The 22,983-nt window shown below is 57.5% G+C and overlaps 2 protein-coding genes across 2 annotated transcripts; one reads left to right on the top strand and one right to left on the bottom strand.

Annotated features, from left to right (window-relative positions):
* Positions 1-1,740: 1,740 nt before the first annotated feature.
* Positions 1,741-11,220, bottom strand: LOC141964633 (protein eva-1 homolog C-like). The gene is made up of 8 exons (XM_074915268.1): positions 11,130-11,220; positions 8,275-8,474; positions 4,923-5,046; positions 4,553-4,705; positions 4,261-4,404; positions 4,044-4,115; positions 3,585-3,674; positions 1,741-2,870 (listed from the first exon to the last, which is right to left on the bottom strand). Exons 1-8 carry the CDS (start codon positions 11,209-11,211, stop codon positions 2,485-2,487), a joined length of 1,251 nt encoding a protein of 416 aa, XP_074771369.1. The 5' UTR covers positions 11,212-11,220; the 3' UTR covers positions 1,741-2,484.
* A 1,855-nt stretch (positions 11,221-13,075) lies between these two features.
* LOC141964696 (chloride intracellular channel protein 2-like) lies at positions 13,076-22,749 on the top strand. Its single transcript, XM_074915375.1, has 6 exons — positions 13,076-13,706; positions 18,489-18,598; positions 19,033-19,158; positions 20,230-20,336; positions 20,749-20,930; positions 21,106-22,749. Exons 1-6 carry the CDS (start codon positions 13,401-13,403, stop codon positions 21,265-21,267), a joined length of 993 nt encoding a protein of 330 aa, XP_074771476.1. The 5' UTR covers positions 13,076-13,400; the 3' UTR covers positions 21,268-22,749.
* Positions 22,750-22,983: the final 234 nt, after the last annotated feature.

Below are 22,983 nucleotides of genomic sequence, written 5' to 3'. Positions count from 1 at the left end.
GGGGCCATGTGGGCAGGATCAATCCTTTCTCCTTGCTGACAGGCAGGGCAACTCGTGCCACATGCAGGCAGCTCTGCTCTTCAGCAGAAAGACCTGGGGCCATTGATATCCAGGAGCAGCAGAATGGCTTTGGGGTGTGGCATGGCTGAGGGGTGCTTGCAGGACCCGTGGGGGTTTAAACCTGGGTCCCACAGATCTTGGGGACCTTCAGTGCCCAAAACCGGTCAGGGCTGCTGCAGCTTCAGCCCATCTTGTTTTCTCCTTGGCCACTTGTTCTCTCCCCAGTGCTGCTGCTGCCATCCCTGGCCTGTGAGCTCCCTGAGGTTCACTTGCCATCAGTCTGTGATCTTTGTCGGATTCAAGTGTTGGCCTCTCCTTGCACATGTTGGGGCAGCGCATACTGCAGCCAAAAACATGAGTTGGGTGCATACTTGCCAGGCAGAACTGGGACACATCCCACTGCTGATGGAAACATGCTGCATCGGCCTGTGGGATAAGATCCTCAGCCAAAACCCCCCATCCAGGTCTGCCTAAGGCTATGTGGGGGCTTGGGCGAGCTGCCTGCTTTGGGACAGGTCTGCATCTGCCTGTCCTGCCCAGGCTTGGCAGGGGGAAGCCGGCTTTTCCAGTCCCCACGGCGGGCGCTGCTGTGCTGGTGCTCCTCAGGAGGCTCTTGGGAAACCTGGCCACACTGCAGGGGCTGAGATTGCAGCACGCATGCTGAAATCCCACCTGGCCATCGAGGGGTACTGGAGGAAAGATGGGGGGAGTGAGAAGTGGGTCCTGCAAGGTGAATGCTGTGTGTCTGCAGCAGAAGCTCTGCCAGCTGTCCAAGCATGGAGTCAAGTCTGTGGTCGCAGTCCTGCCTGTCATCTAAGGATGCTGGGGGCTGGTTTGAAGTGAGAACCCCCCAAACTATCCTTGGGGTCTGGCACCCCTCAGCAAACCCCCAGATCAGGCAGGATGCCAGTCTTTGCCTCACCTCATTGAAGCAGAAGCACAAAGCTGCTGCATTGCCATGGCACTTGGCTCCACACCGGGAGAGCATCCACTGCCAAGCACAGCACCACTCGGGTCACAGAGATGGGGCCGGTGCCTCCCTGGCCCCCAGCAGACCACTAATGCCAGCAGATGGGTTAAGGGGTGCACTGACATCCCCCACAGCCCTCTCTTGCTGTACCCAGCCCAGGCACTTCATGTGTGTTGGTGGCAGATGGAAAAATAGACCCTGCTATGTGCTAGCTCAAGAGCATCGATGCCTGGAGTATCCCTATCATGAGAAGAACTTGATTGCTGCTTCCATCCAGCCCCTTCCCACAGCACTACAGAGCCTGCTCTGCCTTTTGGCACCAGAGCACCCCCAGACCCAGCGTAGCTCCCTGGCGCTGTGGGGCTGCAGAGAAGCCCCTCTGCATGGCATCTGGGGACATTTGCTCCAGGATTGCTTACCAGACAGAGAGCCTCAGGCTCAAGAGAAGGAGCAAGGGCAGGGAGGCGTTATTCATGGGATCCACATGGACTGCTTTCCTCGCTTTCTCTTCCCCAGGCTAAACCCTTACCCTTTCCCATGCTAAAACAGGCTCAACTTGTTGCTCCACATGGCCCAGTGCCAGAAACACCCGCGGGAGGCAAGGAGCTGATCCACACAGGGAGTGCTGAGCTTTGCTGCTTCCCTTTTCTTCCTTTTTCACTGTTAATGGCAGAGGTCAGGGAGGGACATTGTGTCTACGAGCTGTTGCATTTATTTACTGGAAAAAGCTCCAGCAAGTTAACCCCGGGGCTCTCCTGCCAGCGGGGGAAGCATGAAGGAAAGCAGAGAGTAACGCAGGGTGAGAGAGCTCCCAAATACTGGCAGGGAGGTGAGAGCAGTGCAGTGCCAAGCTGCTGGCTCCCCCAGCCCTGGGGTGCAGCTCCCCTGGGGATACCAGAGCTTCAAGGCAAGTGGCGTGGTAGGGCTGTGCTGGGTGATGCTCGTGGTGCTCTCCCACCCACTCTGCCTGCATCCTCCCTGCGCCCTGGCCATTTCTGTATCTCTGCCACCAGCACGCTGCCTGAGTGCTGGGGAGTGTTTGCAGTACCAGGGGTGGAAGCCAGCACCCAAGAAGAAACAGGAGCAAACAGCCTAGAAAGGCTCAGGGTGAGCTCAGCATGGCTGAGCAGGGTTAAGCACTAGAGCCAGCCGATGTGAGCCAAGAATGGGGAGGTTAGCTTAGGGTTAGCGGCGTGTTTGCGGCAAAGGAGCTGGTGGCCCCATGAACCATCCCACAGCCCCCTCATCACACCCAGGGATCAGATCACACCCCCAGGTTAGAGGTTTCCAAGCTGGTGGAGCAGTGGTTTGATGGCCACACTGGGGCTGCCGTGGCCCTGCTGCCACTCAGGATGCTGACTCACCCCAAGGAGCCCAAACTCTCGTGTCTCTCTGATGTCAGATCCCACTTAGCCTCTGCCCCCTGCTGCTCTCCAGCTATTTTCTTCCAGTTCTTATTTGGTGGCTGATTTGATCTTGTGGATGGCATATGGACTTGATTCTTTGGGCATCCAGATCTCCTCCCCGCCACGGCCCTGGTGCTCCACCGCTCCCTCCATGGCTGCCGTCAGCTCAGGGCTGAAGATGCTGTCAGTGGCCCGGTAGGTGCGGGTGAGGCGGCGGAAGGAGGAGTCCGAGGAGCTGTCATCAGGAAGATCTTCATCCTGCTCATCTCGCAGCTTGGTCCTGCTCAGCTCTGAGCTGCTCCCCAGCTCTGGGTCTTTGAGAGCCTCTCCCACCTCCTGAAGGAAGGTTGTTTTGGGGCTGATGATGCACAGCAGGAGCATGAGGCCTCCTGAGACCCCACAAAGAAAGTAGAGGCCAACTTTCTCTGGGACACCTGGGGAAGCAAAGAGCAAAGAGCAAAGAGTACAGGGTACAAACCACCTCCACAGCCTGCAGAGTACCAGTGACTGGAAACCCCCTTCTGCTGGGCACATGGGAGAAAGAGGAGGGGAACAGGGATGCCCTCAGCACCCAGGCTGCAGGGCCAGGACAGATCCTGCCCCAGTGATCATGGAAGCATCACCCAGAGCCTCATCAGCACCCACCAGTGACCCAAGATGCTCCTTTCCCCATAGGAAGCCCCCACTGGGATGCCGGATTGGCAGTGCAGGGGGAGGAATCATCTCATCAGGTGTTTAAATGAGTAATTTCCCCTAGCAAGGGAAATTGTTTCCCACAGAGAGGTGCTCTCTGTCAATGGCACTGCAGACAGGGCAGAAAGGAAGGACACCCAGCAGGTAATTCAGCCTGTTAGAGAAGGAAGGTCTGTGGGCAGAACGGCAGCAGCACTGTGACCACTGATGCTGTGGGACCTCGGGGCTCATTCAACCTCAGAGCTCCCGCCTTACGTGGCACCCCCCAAACCCAGCTTGAGCGCTTGGTGCCCTCCTCCCTCATGTGCATGCCGACACTGCTGGGGGGTTCTGTGGTCTGGCTGCCTCTGACCTGAGCCCTGGGCTGAGTGGGGACCATCATGGGACCTGAGCCACCCTCCCAAGCCTGTCCTGCTCCTCTGGGTGCCAGGGTGAGAGCCAGGGAGGGCACGTACCCCAGAGATGGGCAAAAGCTGCCAGAGAGCTAGTAAAAATCATCCGGTCTTCCCGGAGCCTGGAGAACCTGGGCCCTTTGTACCAGCCACCTGCAGCGAACAAGGGGATGTGGGCTGAGACATGAGGTGCTCCCCAGCACCCTGCTGCCCGTCTGCCTGCCCCTGCCTGTTTCCTTCCCCATGCCACACTCCTTAGTTCCTGCACAAGCACTCCTCTGCCCATGGGGATGCTCCCCTGTGGGTCCTCCTCTTCTCTGCTCCCAGCAGACCCCATCTCTCCAGTCCTTCAGACATGGGCACCAACCACTGATGTGTGGCTTCAGCGGTGCGGAGATGGAGCTGCAGGGCTCATGCCAGTGGTAGGTACCACAGATGCAGACAGGTCATGGAAGGGGTGGTTCACCCAGGCGTGGACACAATGCTGCACCGTTTTTGGCGTACCCTTCCCCCCCACGTTACCATGCATGTAGTCCGAGAGCAGGAAAGGGTCTGAGGTGTCAGGGCCCACCTCCTCCAGCAGTTGCTTGGGCACTGCAAGGAGAGCACACACCACACATCACCAACCTGCGCATCCCCAGCATCCCCCTGAGGGAGCCCCACGCCCCTGCCTGCATGGCACAGGGTGGGCATAACAGGGGCTCAGCCCCATGCACCCAGCCCTGTGGGTGGCTCTCACCGCAGGTATAGGAGACTCGCAGCTGTTTCTTTGTGCCAGGGAGGCACGGGTCCCCAAAGGTGGCCTGGTCAGCAGCCACAGTGCAGTTCCCCTTGCGGTGGCACTTTTTGGAGACCCTCCGCAGGGCATCCGGAGCCAAGCACTCTGCAAAGACATGGGGCATGGACCTGCGGGCAGACCTGTCTGCCCCTGTCTGCTGGGCACCAGCCAGCTGGGGCCAAAGAACACAGGTACAGCCCAATGGCATATTGGGCTGCTGGCCCCATTTTTGTCTCGAACTGTTCTGGCGTACCTATATGGGGTCTCCCAGCATTCAGGGCATCGCACTCTGGTTTGCCCCTCAGGAATCGTCCGTAATTTGCAGAATAAATGGCCAGGATGGATTTTGGTCGGCACTGCAGCCTCAGCTTGTCGTTCTCACACACGGTCTTGACCCGATGGTTCCCTGGGGGGTGACACCACAGAGCATCCAAACACATTCCAAATCACCCGCAGACCCCTCCTCCCTTAGCCCAGCCAAGGGTCTGAGAGCTGCCAAGGGCAGGGCTGGAGGAGGGCTGTGAGATACAGGAGCAGCTCCGATCCCCTCTCTGCCCCTTTCTGCGCAGCTGAAGCTGGGGAAGAGCCCACACAGCATTGCCCAGACCCCCGCTCCACCTCACCTGGCCGGCACTTGTAGGAAGCAATGAGGTACTTGTGTGTCCCGGGGCACGGGTCCGGCCCAAAGACTTGGCTGTGCACCGAGAACTGGCACCACTGCTGGTCCTGGCACTCAGCCAGCAGCTTCTGGAGAGCAGAGTGGGACAGGTGTGAAGATGGGTGAGAAGTCCTGAGGCTGTTCTCACCTCTTCTCCCTCGGTGTCATCACCAGGCTCAGGGAAATGTCCTCTCACCCCGCAGAGGTGTCCTATGGCTGCTCATGCCCCCCGCCCTCCCCGCCGCATTCCCCCTGCTTCATGTCAATTGTGGGATCGGTTCCTCCCCTGCACCCACACAGAGCTGTGTGTCACCACAGGTCTGCCAGCACCGCACCACGCCACGTGTGTGCAATATCTGTGCAGGTGTGCACGCTAACACAGCCCCGTGCAACACCCATGTAGGCATGCACAGACACGGTTCTGTGCAACACTCATGGCGTCCATGTTGACACAGCCCCATGCAACACCCGTGCGAGACCTGTGCAGGTGTGCACACTGACAGGGATCTGTGCAACAGTCATGGTGTCCACACTGACGTGGCTCTGTGAAACACTTGTACAGGTGTTCACACTGACACGGCTCTGTGCAACACCCGTGCAGGTGTTCACGCTGACGTGGCTCTGTGAAACACTTGTACAGGTGTGCACACTGACGCAGCTCTGTGAAACACTCGTACAGGTGTTCACGCTGACGCGGCTCTGTGAAACACTTGTACAGGTGTACACACTGACACGGCTCTGTGCAACACCCGTGCAGGTGTGCACACTGACACGGCTCTGTGCAACACCCGTGCAGGTGTGCACACTGACGCGGCTCTGTGAAACACTTGTACAGGTGCGCACACTGACACGGCCCCGTGCACCACCCGGGCAGGGGTGCGCGCTGACCCGGCTCCGTGCAATGCACACGCGCGGCCACAAGATGGGGACGAGGGTTCACACCACGGGGTGCTCTGGCAGCGGCCCCGCTGGGGACCGTGGTGGCCTCTGTCCCTGCCCGCTGTCCCTGCCTGTCCCCGGCGGCCCAAAGGCGACGCTGCCAAAACCGCGGGGTGGCCCCCGGGCCCGTGGCTCTGACAGGGATCTCCTGGGCTCGGGCTGGCCGTGGGGCTGTGGCCGAGGGTCCCCAGCATCCCCCTGGGATGCTGAGCTCACTGCACACCCCAGCAGCAGCAAACCTACAGCCTGAGCAGAGGCTGCTGGCGGTGGCAGGGGCAGCCACAGCTTGTTCCAGACCTTCGCTGCCTCCCCTTTGGGACATTGCCCTGTGACTCGGGCCTTGGGATCCACCACCTGAGAAAGGAGCCCCATTTCATCTATCCTTCCCTTCCTCTGTCCCTGAATCCCCAGCCCAGCACAGAACAGAGCCTCCTCTCGGTCTTCACTGGCTGCCAGAAGTGAAATTTGAGGAGGAAATGCAATTAATCTCTCTCCTCAGGTTTTGCCTAAACAGAGCTGAGCCTCAGCAGCAGCCTTGCTCTCTGCTCTCCAGACATCCCTTCTCCTCCAACAGCAGCCTCCAACAGCCCCGTGTGATCACACTCCCCCAGGTGGAGCAGCTCCATCTGGCTGCAAACCTGAGCCACACAGATCCTGCTCACAGACCTGCCCTTCGGTCTATAAACATCTGTGCTGGGCTGTATCCTCCATCCTGCGCCTGACACACAAGCTCTGGGGACCCTGATGTGTTTGCAGGGTGGTTTGTGACACCAGCTTGGTGCCATGCCAGCACCATCCAGCTCAGCGCTTGCAGAGCTCCTGGGCCATGTGGGATGCTGGAGGGGGATTTGCAGCTGGAGGAGGACCGGGTAGCAAACCCTCATGGGCTCCCAAAGCAGGGAACTGGCCCCTCAGCTCTTGTTCCTCTTCTTTGGCTCCACGTTCTCCTTCTCCACAGGAAGCTGCATGCAGCTGGGTTTGCTGTGGTTTTGCCCCAGCCCTAGCAAGGAGCTGGGACAGGAATAGAAAAGTAGCACATGAAACCCTGTCCCCATTGAGGGACACTCCTGCTGGCCCCCACCGTGTGTGCTGGCTGCCCTGGGATTGTCAGAGCCTTGTGACCAGGAGGGAGAAGCAGGTGGGTGCAGTGTCCCCCCAGCCATGGGTAGAGCTGAGTAACCGGACCAAGTGCTTGCAGCTGGGGCCAAGGAGCATTGCCTGGCCAAGTAGGGCTCTGAAAAAGGCAGCGACCCAGCTCCTGTGACTATAAGGCCAGCTGCAGCCCCAGCTGCCCCTGCAGCAGGAGGTGGTCATGGCCCACAGGAGATAGGGGTCCAGTGTTTAGCCAGGTTTGAAGTTGCTGAGAACTGCAGGAGTTTGGCGGGCAAAGGACGTGTGCTCAAGGCTTTGTGGAATGAGTGCTATTGCTCTCCTTGCTTCCTCTCAGGTGACTGCTGTGATGCCTGGACTGGGCTGCTGCAACAGCAGGTCTGGTCCAAGGCATCCCATGGCCAGCTATGCTGGTGTGGAAGCCAGAAGCCAGGATGAAGCTGCAGGATGCTAAGGGATGACATCCCTCCCAGCTCCTCTCTGCCCCATTCCTCCAGCCGCTCATGATGCCTCATGGGTGGGGCCAGCGGAGGGTTGATGTCTTCACCTGGCGCAGGGTTTTCCCCCAAACACAAAGAGGAATCCAGCATAGCCACAGCATGGAGCAGGCTGTGGGGCTTTTGGAGCAGCTCAGCGAGTGCTTCCTCCAGCCAGGCATCAGCTTTGGAGAGGTCCCTTCCCTTCTGCCAGCCCCTGCCTTCCTTGCATCTCCCTGTGCTGGCTACTGCAATCAAGAGACCCTCCTTTGGGCCTGATTCATTAATCTGCTCCTTGGATTAATGCAGCATGGATGGGTGCTTCTTCTGTCTGGGGAAGGGCCAAGGTCTGTGCTAACCCCAGGGGATGCACCCACAGGGCTGAGCGCAGCATCCCTTGTGGGCCCCTGTCCTGCTTCCCAAGTTTGGCACTCAGGCTGCTGCACTGCCTCTCCTGGGACCCAGACCCAGTTACCAGGGCTTTCTCTAAGCCTGCTGATTCTGTGGGGTTACTCTAAAAGCCAGCTTGGGATGCAGCAGTGTCTCCTGCCAGGCTCCTCTGGCAGGGCTGTCCCACCCTGGGACCCACTGCAGAAGGTCCTGTCCACCCTTATATCCCAAAAATGCTCCAGGAAAAGTACCCCCAGGTTGAATCCTGATGCTGAAGGCAGCAGGCTCCCTCAGGGCAACAGGGAGGCTGAGCTGCCTGCAGCCACCCAGCGCAAGCAGGCAGCCCACTGACCTGGGGAAGGAGGGGTGCACAGCACCATCGCTTGGGACCCTCTGCCTTACCAGATGGGCGGTGGTGGACATGCACTCGGTGCTCTCCTGGGAGACATTGCCAGGGCTGGGGCAGAGGTTGGGGCTGGGTACACGACGTCCATAGAAGGCGCCGAGGATGCTGATGGTGGTCTTGTGAGGGCAGACGATGAGTAGCTGCTCCCCATCGCAGGTGTGGGCGGTGTGGTTCCTCAGCACCTTGCGCAGGTACCCTGGAAGGGGAAAGCATGGATGGCGTTAGCCAGAGGAGACACTGGGACCACGGTGATGGCAGTGCTTGGGATCCTGACAGTCAGTGGCAGTGAGGACACCCGGGGCTGGGGCACTTATGGGGCAAACAGGACCAGAGCAGGGCTGCGGCAGAGAAGGTGGCTTGCAGCAAATCTTATATCCGGCTCAGTGCATCAGCCCACAGTCTTTCCAATGGGCAGAGGCCCTTCTCTCCCTGAATTCTCAGTGTGGGGTATTTCTCTCTTGTAATCCTACCTTGTTTGTGTCCCAAATCACTTAGCCTGTTGTTTTCCCTACAAGGGGCAGTAAGGTGGGGCTGTGCTGCCCAGCCTTTAAGAGGATTTAACATGTAGCCATCAGATCTGGCTGGTATCAGCTGTGCTGGGCACTGGGTGAGCAAGGAAGCTGTTTTAATAAAAGCTCTGCAAGCTGCCACGGGTGCTCTGAGCAGGCCCTGGTTACTGGAGGAGTCTGAGGAAGCAGGAAAAGCTGACAAAAAATGATGCGTAGGGCCCTGGACAGAGCAGTGTGCATCAGGCCTTTGAATAAAACAAAAGAAAAGGAGGTGCATAATTTTGAGGCTGGGAAGTGGACACAGGGTGGGTCACAATCCCCAATCCCCAGCTGTGGGGTCCTTGGAGGGACCTTGGAGGGACTCATGACCCAGCCCCGAGCTGGGGTCCATGCACCCTGTCCCCCAGCATGTCAAACCCCCAAACCAAATACAAGAACGCCAGCTTCAGCCCTGTACTTCTCCCTCCATTCCTCTGTAAACCAGTGCCAGGCTCAGCTGCACAAAGGGCCCCTTTCATCTTCCCTGATGTCACTAACCCTTTGGTATCCACGGCCAGCATCCCTCCCCGGGGCACATCAGCAGATGCAGCTGGGAGCTGCCCCTGCTCGGAGTTAATCTTTCCTTTGGACAAGGGCAGCTGCTGGAGTTTCTCCTTGCAAACTTGGGATGAGGGATGAGCGAGTGAGAGGGCCACGGCCTTGCACAAGCCAGCCCTTTCTCACTCCTCTGCATGCTGGAGGAGAGAGGAGAGGAGAGATGGAGCAGGGTGGATGGGAGCAGACAAGTTGTTTTAGCCAGGTCAAAGATCCAGTGAGATGCAAAGATGCTTCTTAGGGGCACAGAGGTGGATCAGCCCCTGGGGGTGCAGTGCCCAGAAAGAGGGGGCCAGAACAAGCACTGCCCTCACCCTCTCCTCCAGTTTCCCCATGGAGGGGAATGTGGGGGGCACGGGACCCTGCCTGGGCTGCTGGCCCTCATCTCCTTCGTCTGCAGCCCCTGCGGCAACTCCATGCCTGCGGCAGCAGCCAGGCTCTGGTGCAGGCTCCAGAGCAGCCTGGGGCTTGACTTCTGCCTCGGCACCAACTCCAAACCTGCCTGCTCATCCTCGAGATGGCTGGGGTGGGGCTGCCCAAACTCCCCACTGCTGGGCCAGCCCTGGGCACAGAGAACTGAGCCAAATCCCGGGGATGGTGGGGAACATGGGGAGGAATAGGGGAAGAAATGGGTTCCCCCAAATCCAGTCTGCCTTGCAACAGGCACCTTTTTCTGCTGCCATGCCAGCTGGCAGCACCAGCGATCTGTATTTTAAAACCGAGGCTCAAACAGTGCTACAGGGACAGAAGTTTCTCCATCACACAATTTTGGGGCAGTGAGCAATTGTGAAGATGGGTTTGGTTTTTTTTAGGGGGTGAAGCCGCAGAAAGGAAGTTGCAGGCAGATTTTGCGAGTGATTCCGGTTGTCTGCCGGTGCCACTGACTCAGTCCCTGATGGTGCGGTTGTGCAGTTAGCTCTGCCCAGATGAAATCACATCCTCTCTGCCGCAGCCCGCCCTGCCATGCTCGGTGGCATCATGCCGGGTTCTTGTGCCACCCAGGCCAGGCAGAGCAGAGTGAAAGGTGTGCGTGGCTGTTTCTAGAAAAGCTCGCAGAGGAATGGCAGTCCTCAGGCCCCTAGCCGGCTTCCACCCGTCCTAACTGCCCCAAGTGCTGGGGCACAAGAGATCCCTAATTTCTGCCTTAGCTACATCTATAAGGCTCACTGGTGCTGATCCCAGGGAGAGGATGTGGCCCTTGCTGCGTCTTGCGGCTGTGTGCCCTGCAGCCCCCCTACTCATGGGTGGTTCTGACTGCAGTCTGCAGCTACCAGCTCTGGCCAGGAACTGGATGGAGCTTCAGTTCATCTTTTCCCTCACCTTCTCAGAGCAGCAAAAGCTTGCAGGGGAGCCCTGGGTGCTCCAGGAATCTTCAGCTCCACACACCACCCAGCACAGAGGGCATGAGCATCATGGCCAGGGGTGTCTCAGGAAAGCTTGGAGACTGTCTTAAGATATTTGTTTTTTTCATATTTCTGCCTCCAAACTGTCCAAGGGAGTGCAGCAGCAGAGGGGGGAGCTGCTCCCTTGCTCACACCAGGGCTGTGGGATGTGCATGGGGTGTTTTCAGACATCAGCCCTGCCACTGGGATAAAACAACCCTAGTTTTTTTTTGGAAACTCCCCCTGGCCTGCACTGGTTTGTGCCTCATTTTTCCCTACCCCACCAACCCGGCTGTTGCTTCACCCTCCCCTCACAACAGCGCGGTCTCTGGCATCCCTCATCACCCTGCCTGCGCCCCGACTCACCAGAAAGCTCTGGACTGGCCTCCAGCCCCACGGCCAGGTAGAAGAGGACCAAGGCTACTGCTGGCCCCACCAGCCCAGCCATGGTGCAACTGCTGCCGGCTCTGCTGCGTCCCACCAGGCAGCTTCTGCCCGTGTGTCCTCAGCGGCGGCTGGCGCCGGGGCTGGCAGCGCTCAAGGACAATGGTTCACTTCTCTGCCCTGCCAAGGCACTGGGGCTGGGCGGGTGCCTGTGTACCCGCTCTTTGTCTGCTGCCCAGGGCAAGGGGCAGCTCTGGGCAGCTGGGACACTCTCAGTGCAGGGACACCTCCCATGGGAGGGAGGGACATATTTCCAAAGGCACTCCATGGTGGGTGAGTGGGTCCTGTGCCTTGACATCACCATTGCTGGCAGAGAAACTGGCAGCCCCTTCCCTCCTGCCTCTGTTCCCACACAGCAGAGGGATGGGACTTGGTGAGGTTTCCAACATGCCCCTTGCTTTCTCACAGGCATGGTGAGGCAGAAATCCGGATGCACGTGTGCTGTAATCTCCATCTCGTCAAATGTCCGGCCATTCACCCTTTTAGGAGGAAGGGAAGGGCTGCCTGTGTTGCCTCTCAAGGCAGCTGTTCCTGCAGAAAAGGCAAATGCCTTCCCTGCATCAAACCCCATGGGCAGGGACCTCTTTGCTGCTGCCCTTCTGCTCCGCAGCCCCCACAGGGCCAGATATTGGGCGCTCCAACATCTTGTGAGGAGGGGACCGTGCCATCCATGTGCCCCTGCCCTGCAGGAGTTAAATCCCTGCCCGCTGCTTCAGCTGGCGGCTCTGAGGGAAACACAGCGGGCAGGAGCTGCTCACCCTGCCCCCGGGCTGAGGTCAGCAGAGAAGGCAGCAGCCGGCAGTGCCAGGAGCCGGCACATCCCCTTACAGGCTCAGCATCACTCGGGCAGGGGCAGCAAGAGGGGGGCCGGGGTGGCAGCAGGGGCCAGCACACATTATCTGGGAGTCTGCAGTGGGAGCTGGGTGGGGGGAGCAAGAATGGCACTGAGCGTGTGCTGAGGGTGCTGTCACAGCCCCGCTTGGCACTCACAAAGCCATTATTAATTCATCCCTCCTGCTTATGAGAACTTCAGGCAGAATCTCCTGCCATACCGGGTGGAGTTTCAAGTTCTCCAAAAGCTTTGATGGGGCAGAAAGAAAAATGTCACCCTGCCTCTTCAATGCAGCTGTCAATGTAAGCACCACTCTTGGCTGTGCAGCAGGACCCAGGAGAAACGTTTTCCTTGGGGAGACTCTTCCAGGAGCCTGCAAAATCATTTCCCAGCCTAACTGCCTCAGGGTGGATGCCTTCTTATCAGGATTTGATTATTTTTAGGAAAGTCTGAGCTTATTTGAGCTGTTGGGGGGTGGGTGAGGGGTGTGTCTGAGCCAAGCAATCAGGACGCCCATTTTGTGCAAAGCTCAATAGTAGTTACGGGGTCCTGAGGTGCAAGACAGGACTTGCCCAAGAGAGGAGTTAAACCTGTGGGTGCTGGAACAGCCAGTGACAGCAAATGTTTCCCTCCCATCCTGGGGAGGAAAGCAAGATGGTCATCCTTCTGGTGAAACAGCCCAAATTCCAGGAACGAGGCCCGACCAGGGGTCAGCCCTGGAGACATCCTTTCCCATCACCCTATCGCTTGCTGCCCTGGCTGGGCTGCTGGCAACGGACTCTGGGGTTTCCCACTGCATCCTGATATGCTCCACCCACTTTGCTTTCTCTCCTTGGTTGTTTTGCAATCCTTCCTGCCCAAGGTCTGTGCTCTGGCAGCGCTTGACCCGCTGCAGATTGCTGGTGGCAGGTGGCCAGGCTGCTCTGCTCAGCTCTCCAGAACCCTCGCCCTGCCAGCCCCTTCTCCTTGCAGTGAGGGGTGCTCAGAGGAGCCCACCTGGGGAGACTGTAGGGAGAGGAGCTGAACCCTTCTTCCTGGCAGCTACCCATCATGGTGCAGCAGCAAGAGAGGCGAAGGCAGTGGGAAAGTCAGCTCGGTTCACCCCAAAGAGATAAAGAAGTGGCACTGGTGTCCAGGCGTGTGGGTGAGAGGATGGTGAAGGGGCAAGACCAGACCGGAGCAGCACGAGGAGCGGCAAGCGAGAGGCTTCCTCTGCAAAACTCCCCGCTCCCAGCTGGGAGGTGACGGCAGCAGTGCCAGGGCTGCCGGGGCTGCCAGCCCGCTGCTCGGAGGCACTGGAGCAGCGCCTGGGCGGTCGCGATAGACTGGAAGGGGACCCGTGAACATGTCCAGATAGACCCATGCTGAGTCACAGCTGGGAGGCCCCACAGCTTCCCCCTCCCCGCCTGCAGGCCCCAGCGCACACCCCATCGCTCCTCCCCGCTTCAAAAGGAAGGAAAGGGCAAGCCCCAGCCCTCCGCGGGGCGCGAGCACAACCGAGGTGCTTGAACAGCCAGACCTCTGAAAGCCTGCCCTGTTGGAGCTCTGCAAAGAACGGATCAACTCACCACAGCAGTGAGCAGCCTGCAGTCCCTCACCACGCTGCCAGGATGGAGAGTCGGCAGCACAACGCCACCAAGGAGCCTGAGATCGAGCTGTTTGTGAAGGTGGGTCTCAGGGGGGATGGCTGCTCTTTGGCAGTTCCTCGCAGGCTCATCCTCACCAGCGTCCAGCTGGGTGTAGGCAGTGGAAATTCGTGGGTGTCTTCATGTTTCGGAAGGCTGGAGATGGGTACCAAGTTTGGGAGCGCTGGCCACAAAGGCTGGCTAAGCGGGTGCCCAGAGGAGGGGACCAGGCACGCGGTGTCACAGGGACTGGTGGGGTGTCACACCCAACATCCTCAAAGATGCCCTGGTCTTGTGGTGGTCGTGTACCCCGGGGAATGGGGCTACTGGTGTAAGGAAGGAGTGGGCACACATGTATTTCTCGAAACACAGATAAGACAAGCCCCAGCCTGGGAACAGCAAGCAGGAGGGCTGAGAGCAGTCACTTCAGCTTCTCCTGCGAGCCAGGGTTGCGAAATGAGAGCGGACGGCTTGGGGAGCCAGTGTGGGTTCCCACATGTGGGCGGGATGGGGCGGCTTCGCAGAGCAGCCCGGGAGGATTATTCACTGGAAGTGTTTTTTTTTTTTTTTTCCCCTGTTAAGCAATTTTCCAAACACTTCCCTTGGAACATTTTAACACTTGAGTTCAAATTATCTGCAGCGGACATGTGGGGTGTAGAAAGAGAGGAGCTGAAGCTGGTGGCTGGTGACTGTGTGTGCCAGCAGCAATGCCAGTGGGGCTCTGGGACACGCTGTCAAGTGACAGTGGCCAGGGGAGTGATGCCTCTGAACTTTTAATGGCGATTTCCCCACAGCTGCTCAGCCCTGTGGGCTTCTCTCCCTGTCCTCCTAGGGCAGCTGGGTTGCCCAGGAGGACTGTGGTGCTTGGCCAGAGGCACCAGTTTCCCTGGCACAGGCACCCAGCATGTGTTGGAAAGGATTATTTGAACCTTTGTGGGAGGCATCTTCCCCATTCCCTTGACAAAACTGTGGCTACAGTGGTGCTTGTAGGCACCGAGCTTGGCTGAGCTGAATCCAGACAAGTGTATTTTCTTGATGAAAGTAATTCATGTCTTGAATTCCCTTCTTTGCACTGCTTTTTCCCCGGGATGGCTGGGGAGAAGAGGAAAATGATACATGAAGTGACTGCAATGGTGGCAGCATGTTCAAGGGGGTTTTCAGAGGGAAGGGAAACAGAAAACAAAGCAGCAGAATCGTCAGGACTTCCCCTACGCCTTAATTTAGCACAAAAAAACCCCTGCTGGCTTGTCTGTTAACAGACAAATTGATGCTGTGCATCCTTCTTCTACCATTCAGGACAGAGTTTTACTGAAGTCACAGCAGCTCCTGGCTGCAGACAGGCCCCCTCCCATGCCATCGGCACCTCGCACCTCTTCTGGGCTGGGGTTTGCCCTGGTGTATGTTTGCTGTGGCTGCTGGTGTAACCCACGATAGCTGTAAATCACAGGGGGAGCTGGTGCTCCCACAAGTGCCTACCACCACCCTGCCCCTGCCTGGCTTTTACTTCGGTAAATGCTTCAGTTAATTTGGCAAGGAACAGAGAGGGGGTAAAGCAGCTCCCACATCACCTTTGGGTTGGGGTGGGCCGTCCCCAGAGGGCTGGCAATTTCTTACCCTGTTGTGGTCCTGGTAAGAGCATTGTCCCACTGACCGGGGGAGGCTCTCCCTGCCTGGGAGGAGACTCTACCCCTCAACCCCACAAGGCATTTAACTGCACCCCAGACTGCTTCCCAGCTTTCAGGGTGGCTGTAGCAACCATGGGCAGGTCCTAGTGGGTGCTGAGCACTTAGCAGTGCCCCAAGCACGCAGAGCTGCTCCCTCCTCCCACTACTGTTTCACCGAGGGGGAAACCACAGGAACTGCTAAGTAACTGAGGTTTTTAATGCCTCATGCAGCCTTGTGAGGCCTCAAGGAGTTGGGGCTAAAAACCTGCACCTTCCTGCAGATGCTGGGCTAGCCCACACTGGGTTTATCCTTCATCTGGAGGGGAAAAGAATGAGAAGTCAGTCTGGGGGACTCTGGGCTCTGCACCCCTGCCCTGGTCTCTGCTGCAGCCTGGGGACAACAGGGAAAGAGGCTCTCTCCAGAGAAGGCAGTGAAGAGTGATGACTTCCCCGCCATGCTGCTTGGATTTTGCTGGGAAGGGAGGGTGTGTGACTACGACTGCCCCGTAGCCCCTTTCCCCTGAGATCCCCTGGCTCCTGGAGGGCTCTCCCCATGGCCACATGGGTGCCAGCAAGGCCATGCCAGAACCTGGTGTCCCCCTTGGCAGCGCCCAAACACTGGTGGAGTTGCCCTCCACTTCCTTCAGATAAAGATTTGGCTCTGAGCATCCTAGCATGGGTCTGGATTAATTTTTTTTATTACAAAGGCCATCCTGATTATCCTTTCACTCTGGTTCAAAATTCTCCATGTCTCTATTTTTAAAAGACAAGGGGGAAAACCAGCCTGAGCTGCTCAGAGGCAGGAGCTACAAGACAAGTACAAAGAAGCCTGAAGCAGGCAAGCACAGGCTGAGCCCAGAGCAGCCCCAGTGAGGGACATCCCACCCACTCAACTGTCCCCTCCAGTACCACCGTTGCCCCTCGTGCAACTCCACCAGATCTGCCCCCTCACTCCCAGTCTGGTGCTGAGTGAGGAAAGCAAAGGGGAGCACAGCTGGCTGGCTGCCCTCTCCTCTTCCACCAGCAAGGACCATCTCCAGGAGAGTAAGGAGGAAAACATTGGTCCTCATGCTGGGCAGTCACTAAAGCACCTTCTGTTGGTGCTGGAGATTCTCCAAAGGGTGGCATTAGTTTTGCCTTGTAGGTACCAGTGATGACGGAGAAGGGAAGGAGAGCAGAGATACCCCACTTGCATGCCAGCAGGTTGCCCTCATGGCTGTTTTCTGACTCTCCCCTCCAGTTCCCTCACAGGACATCTGATACACAATTTTATCCATTACCAAAGAAGCTTTATTTGTTATAAGCTGACACAGGACGCTCCTGAGCGTCAGCTCCCCAGAAGCATTTCTTATTAACAGTCAGCAAAAGCTTCATGTGTGAATTCAGCTTCATTTATGGGTATATCCCAGAGAATCAATACATTTCTCAGTTCCCATTTCCTTTCTTCAGAAGCATCATTTCATGACAGGTGAGCATAGGAAATAATGGTTAAAAGTAGTTTTCATTCCTCTGGAAGGTCTAAAAAGTCTTGTCATAGTGGAAAAGCAGATCATCACCTCCAGCTGACCACTCAAAGTGTCAGGGTTTTGTTTTGATCACTTTACCATCTGCCTTAGGGGGAGTTTGAGACTGGTGTATCTCTCCTGGAGAAGCTGAGCACTCCAAAGTCCACAGGTTTCTGGATACCTGTAGATACAGACAGGCAACTTGTAGCACTTCAGTCCAGGCAAGCCAGGCACAGGTCTCTGCGCCTTCTGCTAATGAAGCATCCTCATCCATCCTGACTTTGGGGCCCCAGTAAAGTGCGAGTGAGCTCTGGAGCTACCTCCAGCTGCCCAGCTTGGATGTTATTGCTGCTACTTGACTTCTGCACCACCAGATCCTCTCAAATCTCATCACAGTTCACCAGCTGATATCAAGGCTCAGTGCAGAGCCATGAGGCATGAGTTGTCCCACTGGGGCTCACGCACTGACACAAGCTGCTCCCTCCATGAAGGAGCTGGTGTGAGCCGTGCTGCTCCTCCCTGCAGTGGCAGAACTGTCACGTGCGCCAGAGGACCATGGTTCATGTGCAGCTGAGGAATCAGTTAATTCTCTTGAAGAAGTCGTTTCCTGTGAGCCATTTTAGCTCTCATACCACAGAGCAACTTCCCTCTCTGAGCAGCATCTGTGCTGGTTTTCATGCACTGAGGGGAACCTGCCCCATTCCTCTCAACCAAACTCCTGATAAGGGGTTTCAGTCCTTTTTGCAAAGGACATTTTCAGCTGCTGCATAGCAAGGGCTTCACTCTACCTGCTGCTGCTTTCCCTTGGGATTGCTGCATGGGCATTATCTGGGTAAGACCCTGATGAGGGAGCCCTGGTGGGACTCAGGCAGGTTGTCAAAGCTCCTCGCTTTCTCGTGTCCCCATCCTGGTCATGGAGCAGCCCCCTGAGTGCTGAGATACTGTGACTCTGTCCATGCAGATGGGTTGAAAGAGACTGTCTGCACATGAGTGAAGCTTTAGGAGCTGACATGTGGCTCCATTCCCCACTGATGTGGGGTGAAATGCCAGCATGAATCCACCTCTGCACAGCCCCACCACCCCCAGCCCCTTCTCTTCCCCAGGGCCAAGGAGGCTGCTTGGGTGATTCTTGGCCATCATCAGCCCAGGGAAGTCACGCCTGGGTTTGTTAAATGAACACAAGACTGGAGGCAGACACTAACAGCACACAAAAACAAACCACTCTTTTCCTGGAAAACATGAGCACATTTCCCTTCTTGCCGCCCTCCCCAGCCTGGCCTCCCAGCCAAGTGGACCCTCCCTTCCTCCCCATCCATCAGCAACCACCCTCCACGTCCTTCCCCTGCCTCCTTCTCCTCTTCCTCCCAGCTTTATCTCACATTTCTGGGAAAGATCCGACCCCAGGGCATCCTGAGGATGCTCTCTGATGCTCTCCCGTGGCAGCAGGGCCATGGCTCAGGGAGGGGATCCTATAGCTGAGCCCCTGGTGCTGGGAGGGGCTCCCTACAGCATGCAGTTCTGGGGTGCCAGGCCAAGCCCACCGTGTGCCTTCCTCCTGAGACAGGCTCTGGTGGCTCTCCACCCCCAGGCATCCCATACGGTCTGGGTGAGCCCAGCCGATGGGTTAAATCCTTGTTTCTCTGCTTTTCTGGCAGGCTGGTCTGGATGGAGAAAACATCGGAAACTGCCCCTTCTGCCAGCGCCTCTTCATGGTGCTGTGGCTCAAAGGGGTCAAGTTCAACGTCACCACAGTGGATATGACCAGGTGAGATGGCACCACGGCTCAGCCATGTGCCAGCTCCCCCATCAGCATTTTCCTCTCTCCCTCCTTCCTGCTCTGCAACCAGCATGCCACCACGAGAGGGGCAGAGGTGATGGCCCCTGCCCGCACACTGCTCATCATGCCGTGAGGTGCAGGGCGTGGGCCAGCACAGAACTCTAACCACGTGCCAACATATGCATGGCACAGGGATGCCCTGTCATGCTGGATGTGGGTGTGAGTCCGAGACACCACAGGGCAGACTGAGAGGCTGTGAGGCGTTTCTCAGACCCTCAACCCAGCAAAGCATGCAAGTGGAGATGGTCCCAGTCCTGCGCTCCCTCCCACACACCCACCTCAGCCTTGTCCATTCACCCTGGGGAAGCTGGCGTGTGCAGACAGGCTGCAAGCTCTGAATCCACTTATTTTCTCCACTCCAGGAAACCTGAAGAGTTGAAAGATTTAGCGCCGGGCACCAATCCACCCTTCTTGCTGTTCAACAGGGAGCTGAAAACAGACTTCATTAAGATCGAGGAGTTCCTGGAGCAGACCCTGGGCCCACCCACGTAACTGCAAACTCACTCCTTCCTCCTTTCAGGGCCTGTCTAGCACGCCACAGCATTGCGTAGTGCTCAGCAGATTGGGAAACTGAGGCAAGGTGCTAGGAGGTGCCTGAGAGCAGCTCAGGGAGGGTGCTGGCACCCCGTTCAGCACCCTGAGCCATGTTCTGCAGGGCCAGGGGTTTTGATGCCAGAGGGCTGCATCCCTGGGAGAAGGCGGTGGGTTGGGCTGTGAGGGGATTGGGATGGGCTAGGATGGAAAACAATGGGAGGAAATGCACAGGTCCCTTGGCGCAAGCAGGGCTGGGGAGGATAGGGAGAGTGCAGGGAGGTCCCTGCAGGCATGGGGACACCCCAGGGGCTAGTGGTTTTGCAGCTGGCTGTGGCAGTTGGTGTTGAGGCAGAGGGTGAACGTGAGACCCACCTTGCCCACTTGTATCCGATGTGCTCAGCTGAGCAAAAGCAAACCCTTGTTTGAATGCAGCAGTGCAGCTGGCCCAAAGGGCTGCCGAGGCGGGGGGGCAGTCCCCCCTGAGCTCATGCAGGGCACTGCCCGCAGCCCCCCAAGCCAGCTCACCCTGTGCCCCACGCGGCCGCAAGCCCTCCTGCCGCATGCAAAAGAGGAAGTTTCAAATGCATTCGTCATCCGCCTCTTCAGAGTGTCTGCCCTTGCAGTGCCCTGGGATGCATCAGCAAACAAGAGACTGTTCCTGAGGAAGTCATGGGAGCTTCTGGCTTCCCCAGACCCCTCCCGTGCCAACATGCAGCCTCCGAGCTGGGACAGAGCTGCCTGGAGGCAGAGCTCTGCTCTGGGGCTCTGCTGCCACCGGTGTCCCCAAACCATAGAGCTTCCACCCTGCGATTTTCCCCCAGCAAACACCCCAGATAATACAACTCCCAAGGAGGCAGCTGCAGTAATTTAAAGCATTACTATTCTCCCACAAACAGCTGAATATCAGCTGCATCCTCCAGTACAAAACCTGGACAGCATAGCCCAGGAGGTAATGTGGCTGAGGATCATGCAGCTGAATCTCTGCCTCCATCCTTGCCTGCACTGACACAAGTGTCTCTTTAAAGGTATCCACACCTGAGCCCCAAGTACAAGGAGTCCTTTGACGTGGGGAGTGACATCTTTGCCAAGTTCTCAGCATACATCAAGAACCCGCGCAAGGAAGCAAATATCAGTAAGAAATGCGGGTGGAGGCTGCAGGGCTATGGTCTGCCATGCTGCAGGGGCAGAGATGCTTTTGTCTGTGGGCAAATCCTGCCACCAGGTTAGGGGTCGTGCTGCCTTCCCCTCCAAAGCCTACTTTGCAAGTGGAGGAGTGAGCAGAAAGGGTCAAGGCAGTGCCTTTGCTCAACAGGGCTAAGCTTGGGAGGGCAGGTCCTGGAGGGGAGCGTGGGGTGATGCTGCTGGGATCCCCTGGGGGCAAAGACTCTGGCCAGGGTCCAGTGCTGTGCACCACGGGTGTAGCCCTGAGGGCTTTCTCCCTGTATGCAAAGCCTGGGAGAGGCCTGGCCACTTTGGCACAGCCCTGGGCTGTGCTGGGAGTCCAGGACACCAGGCTAACTGCACTTGTTTCCCTGCCCACCCAGATTTCGAGAAGGCCCTGCTGCGGGAGTTCCAGCGGTTGGACGTCTACCTAAACACTCCTCTCCCCGAGGAGATTGACCAGGACAGCATGGAGGACATCACCGTCTCCAAGAGGAAATTCCTGGATGGAGACCACCTGACATTGGCTGATTGCAACCTTCTGCCCAAACTGCATATCATCAAGGTAAACACACTGGCTCCCAGGGCCAAGGTGGGGGCACCCACTCCAAGAGGGGGTGACAGGGTGGGGTGATGCAAACAGGGGGCAAGGGGTCCCATATTTGTCCCCCTCCCCAAGCCAGAGAGCGAATCTTCCCCAGGTCTGGGAAGTCTCAGCCTCCTCCTCCTCTCCTCTCTAGATTGCAGCCAAAAAGTACCGCGACTTTGAAATCCCAGCGGACATGACGGGTGTCTGGCGCTACCTCAACAACGCCTACGCTTGTGATGAGTTCAGTCACACGTGTCCTGCAGACGAGGAGATAGAGCACACCTACGCCAGCGTCGCCAGGAAGATGACCTAACCCCACTGCGGGGTGTGCCAGCAGCACTGCCCCTGGCCGAGTCCCCCACCTCCGCAGTCCTGACACAACCAAACCCTGGCTGAGGGAGGGACTGGAGGGGGTTTATGGCATCGCTACTTCCCACCTTTCAGAAATAGCACCTTGCTTCACAGCCTCCTGCAGCTCCCTCCTCCTCCTCCACTGGCTGGCTGCAGCCCCTGTGCACCATCACTGTGTATGGACCAGTCCCTGTGTTGCTGCAGTGGCAACTGCATCCCTGCTCCCCAAAAAAGGATCTCACGGCACCATGGGAAAAGCTGTGTTAGCCTTCCCCAGAATCACTTTTGTGAAAGAGGTGAGACCTCCCCAAACAGCTGGGCTAGCCCTGCCTCCCCATCCACTGCTGGAGCTGCTTTGCTCTGCTAGCCCCATGAGGTCCCAGCCATCCTATACGCTCAGGAAGAGGTGTCCGGGATCCCAGTGGATCACCTGGGCTGGAGCTGTTTGAATTCGCCCAGTTTCTCTTTTGCAGAGCACCCTTCAGTCTGCATTTGGGCAAGCCCTCTCTTCCACCAAGGCATCCAGGCTCTATCTGAAGACACCAAAAGTCTTTGCCCCTGGTAGTTCATTGCGGTGACAAATTGTTCTCACTATTAGAGAGTTGTTAACGTGTGTCTAACTCCCCATTAGGACATGGGGGCAGGAAGATGCTGGGGATGATGCCTGGTGTGAAAGTGCCAGGACCTGCTGTGGGAGGGAAGGAGGGGTGCAGGAACTCATGAAGGGCTGAGGATGGAGGGCCGAGGATGAGAGCATCCCTCCCATGTGTGCCAGCACCCAGGGCCACATTCTGCTGGCTGCAAGGTCCAGCCTGTCTCCTGTGAGCTAAGAAACCTCTCCCTGCCTTGCAGGACACTGCAGGAGATGCAGCCATGTGCTGCTCCAGCTCCACCGCCCCCTGCCCAGGCGCTTGACTGGGAGATGGAAGCATGGGCTAGGGAGTCTGTCTGGTTTCCACACCCCAGTACCAGACAGCCTGAGAGAGCAGGCAAAAACTGCTTTGCATAGTGCTGTGTCTGTAAGAGATACATGGGCAGGTTTGGTGCTCCCTGGCTCAGTGTTGTGCTTTCCTGTCCAGTGTTGCTGATGCAAGAGGAGTCAAAGCTGCTCTGCACAGCCACGACATCCCATCCTCCCCCATCTGATACCTTCAGCTCCCCCAAGAGTTCCTGCCAGTGGCTTTGAATTCAGCCAGCCTTCCCCAGCCAGCCCCATGGGCAAAAAAAATACTGTACAGTGAGTGTGGTGGGTCCTGCAGGGACATGGTGCCAGCAGACCCCCTCTCCAGCCCTCACTGCCACTTCCCTCTTTGCACTAAAAGGTGTGTTCTCACAAGCCTGCCTCTGATAGCACTGGGTTTGGGGACTGGGTTTTTTATTAGTGGGTTTTGGTTTGTTTGGGTTTTTTAAACTAAGAACAGCAATAAACTATATTTTAATATGCCTTGTTTGTGTACTGTCAGTGCATGGGCCAAGGCCACTGGGCATGGAGGGTGCTGCAGGGGGTGGAGGAGGCTTCCCTGTGGTGGAAACCCTTCTGAGATGTGAGTGAAGTGTAGCCCCCAGTCTCTGCCGCCCTGGATCACTGGGATGCACGTGGCAACCCTTGCTCTTCCTGCAGGAATGATGTCCCCTCCCCATAGTACATGCGCTGTGACCTGCCCACACCATGCAGGGA

The sequence above is a fragment of the Athene noctua genome, chromosome 11 (genome assembly GCF_965140245.1).
Source record: "Athene noctua chromosome 11, bAthNoc1.hap1.1, whole genome shotgun sequence".
In the NCBI taxonomy this organism is placed as follows: domain Eukaryota; kingdom Metazoa; phylum Chordata; class Aves; order Strigiformes; family Strigidae; genus Athene; species Athene noctua.
The sequence above is the reverse complement of the archived record's forward strand: the minus strand, read 5'-3'. Positions and strand labels throughout refer to the sequence as shown.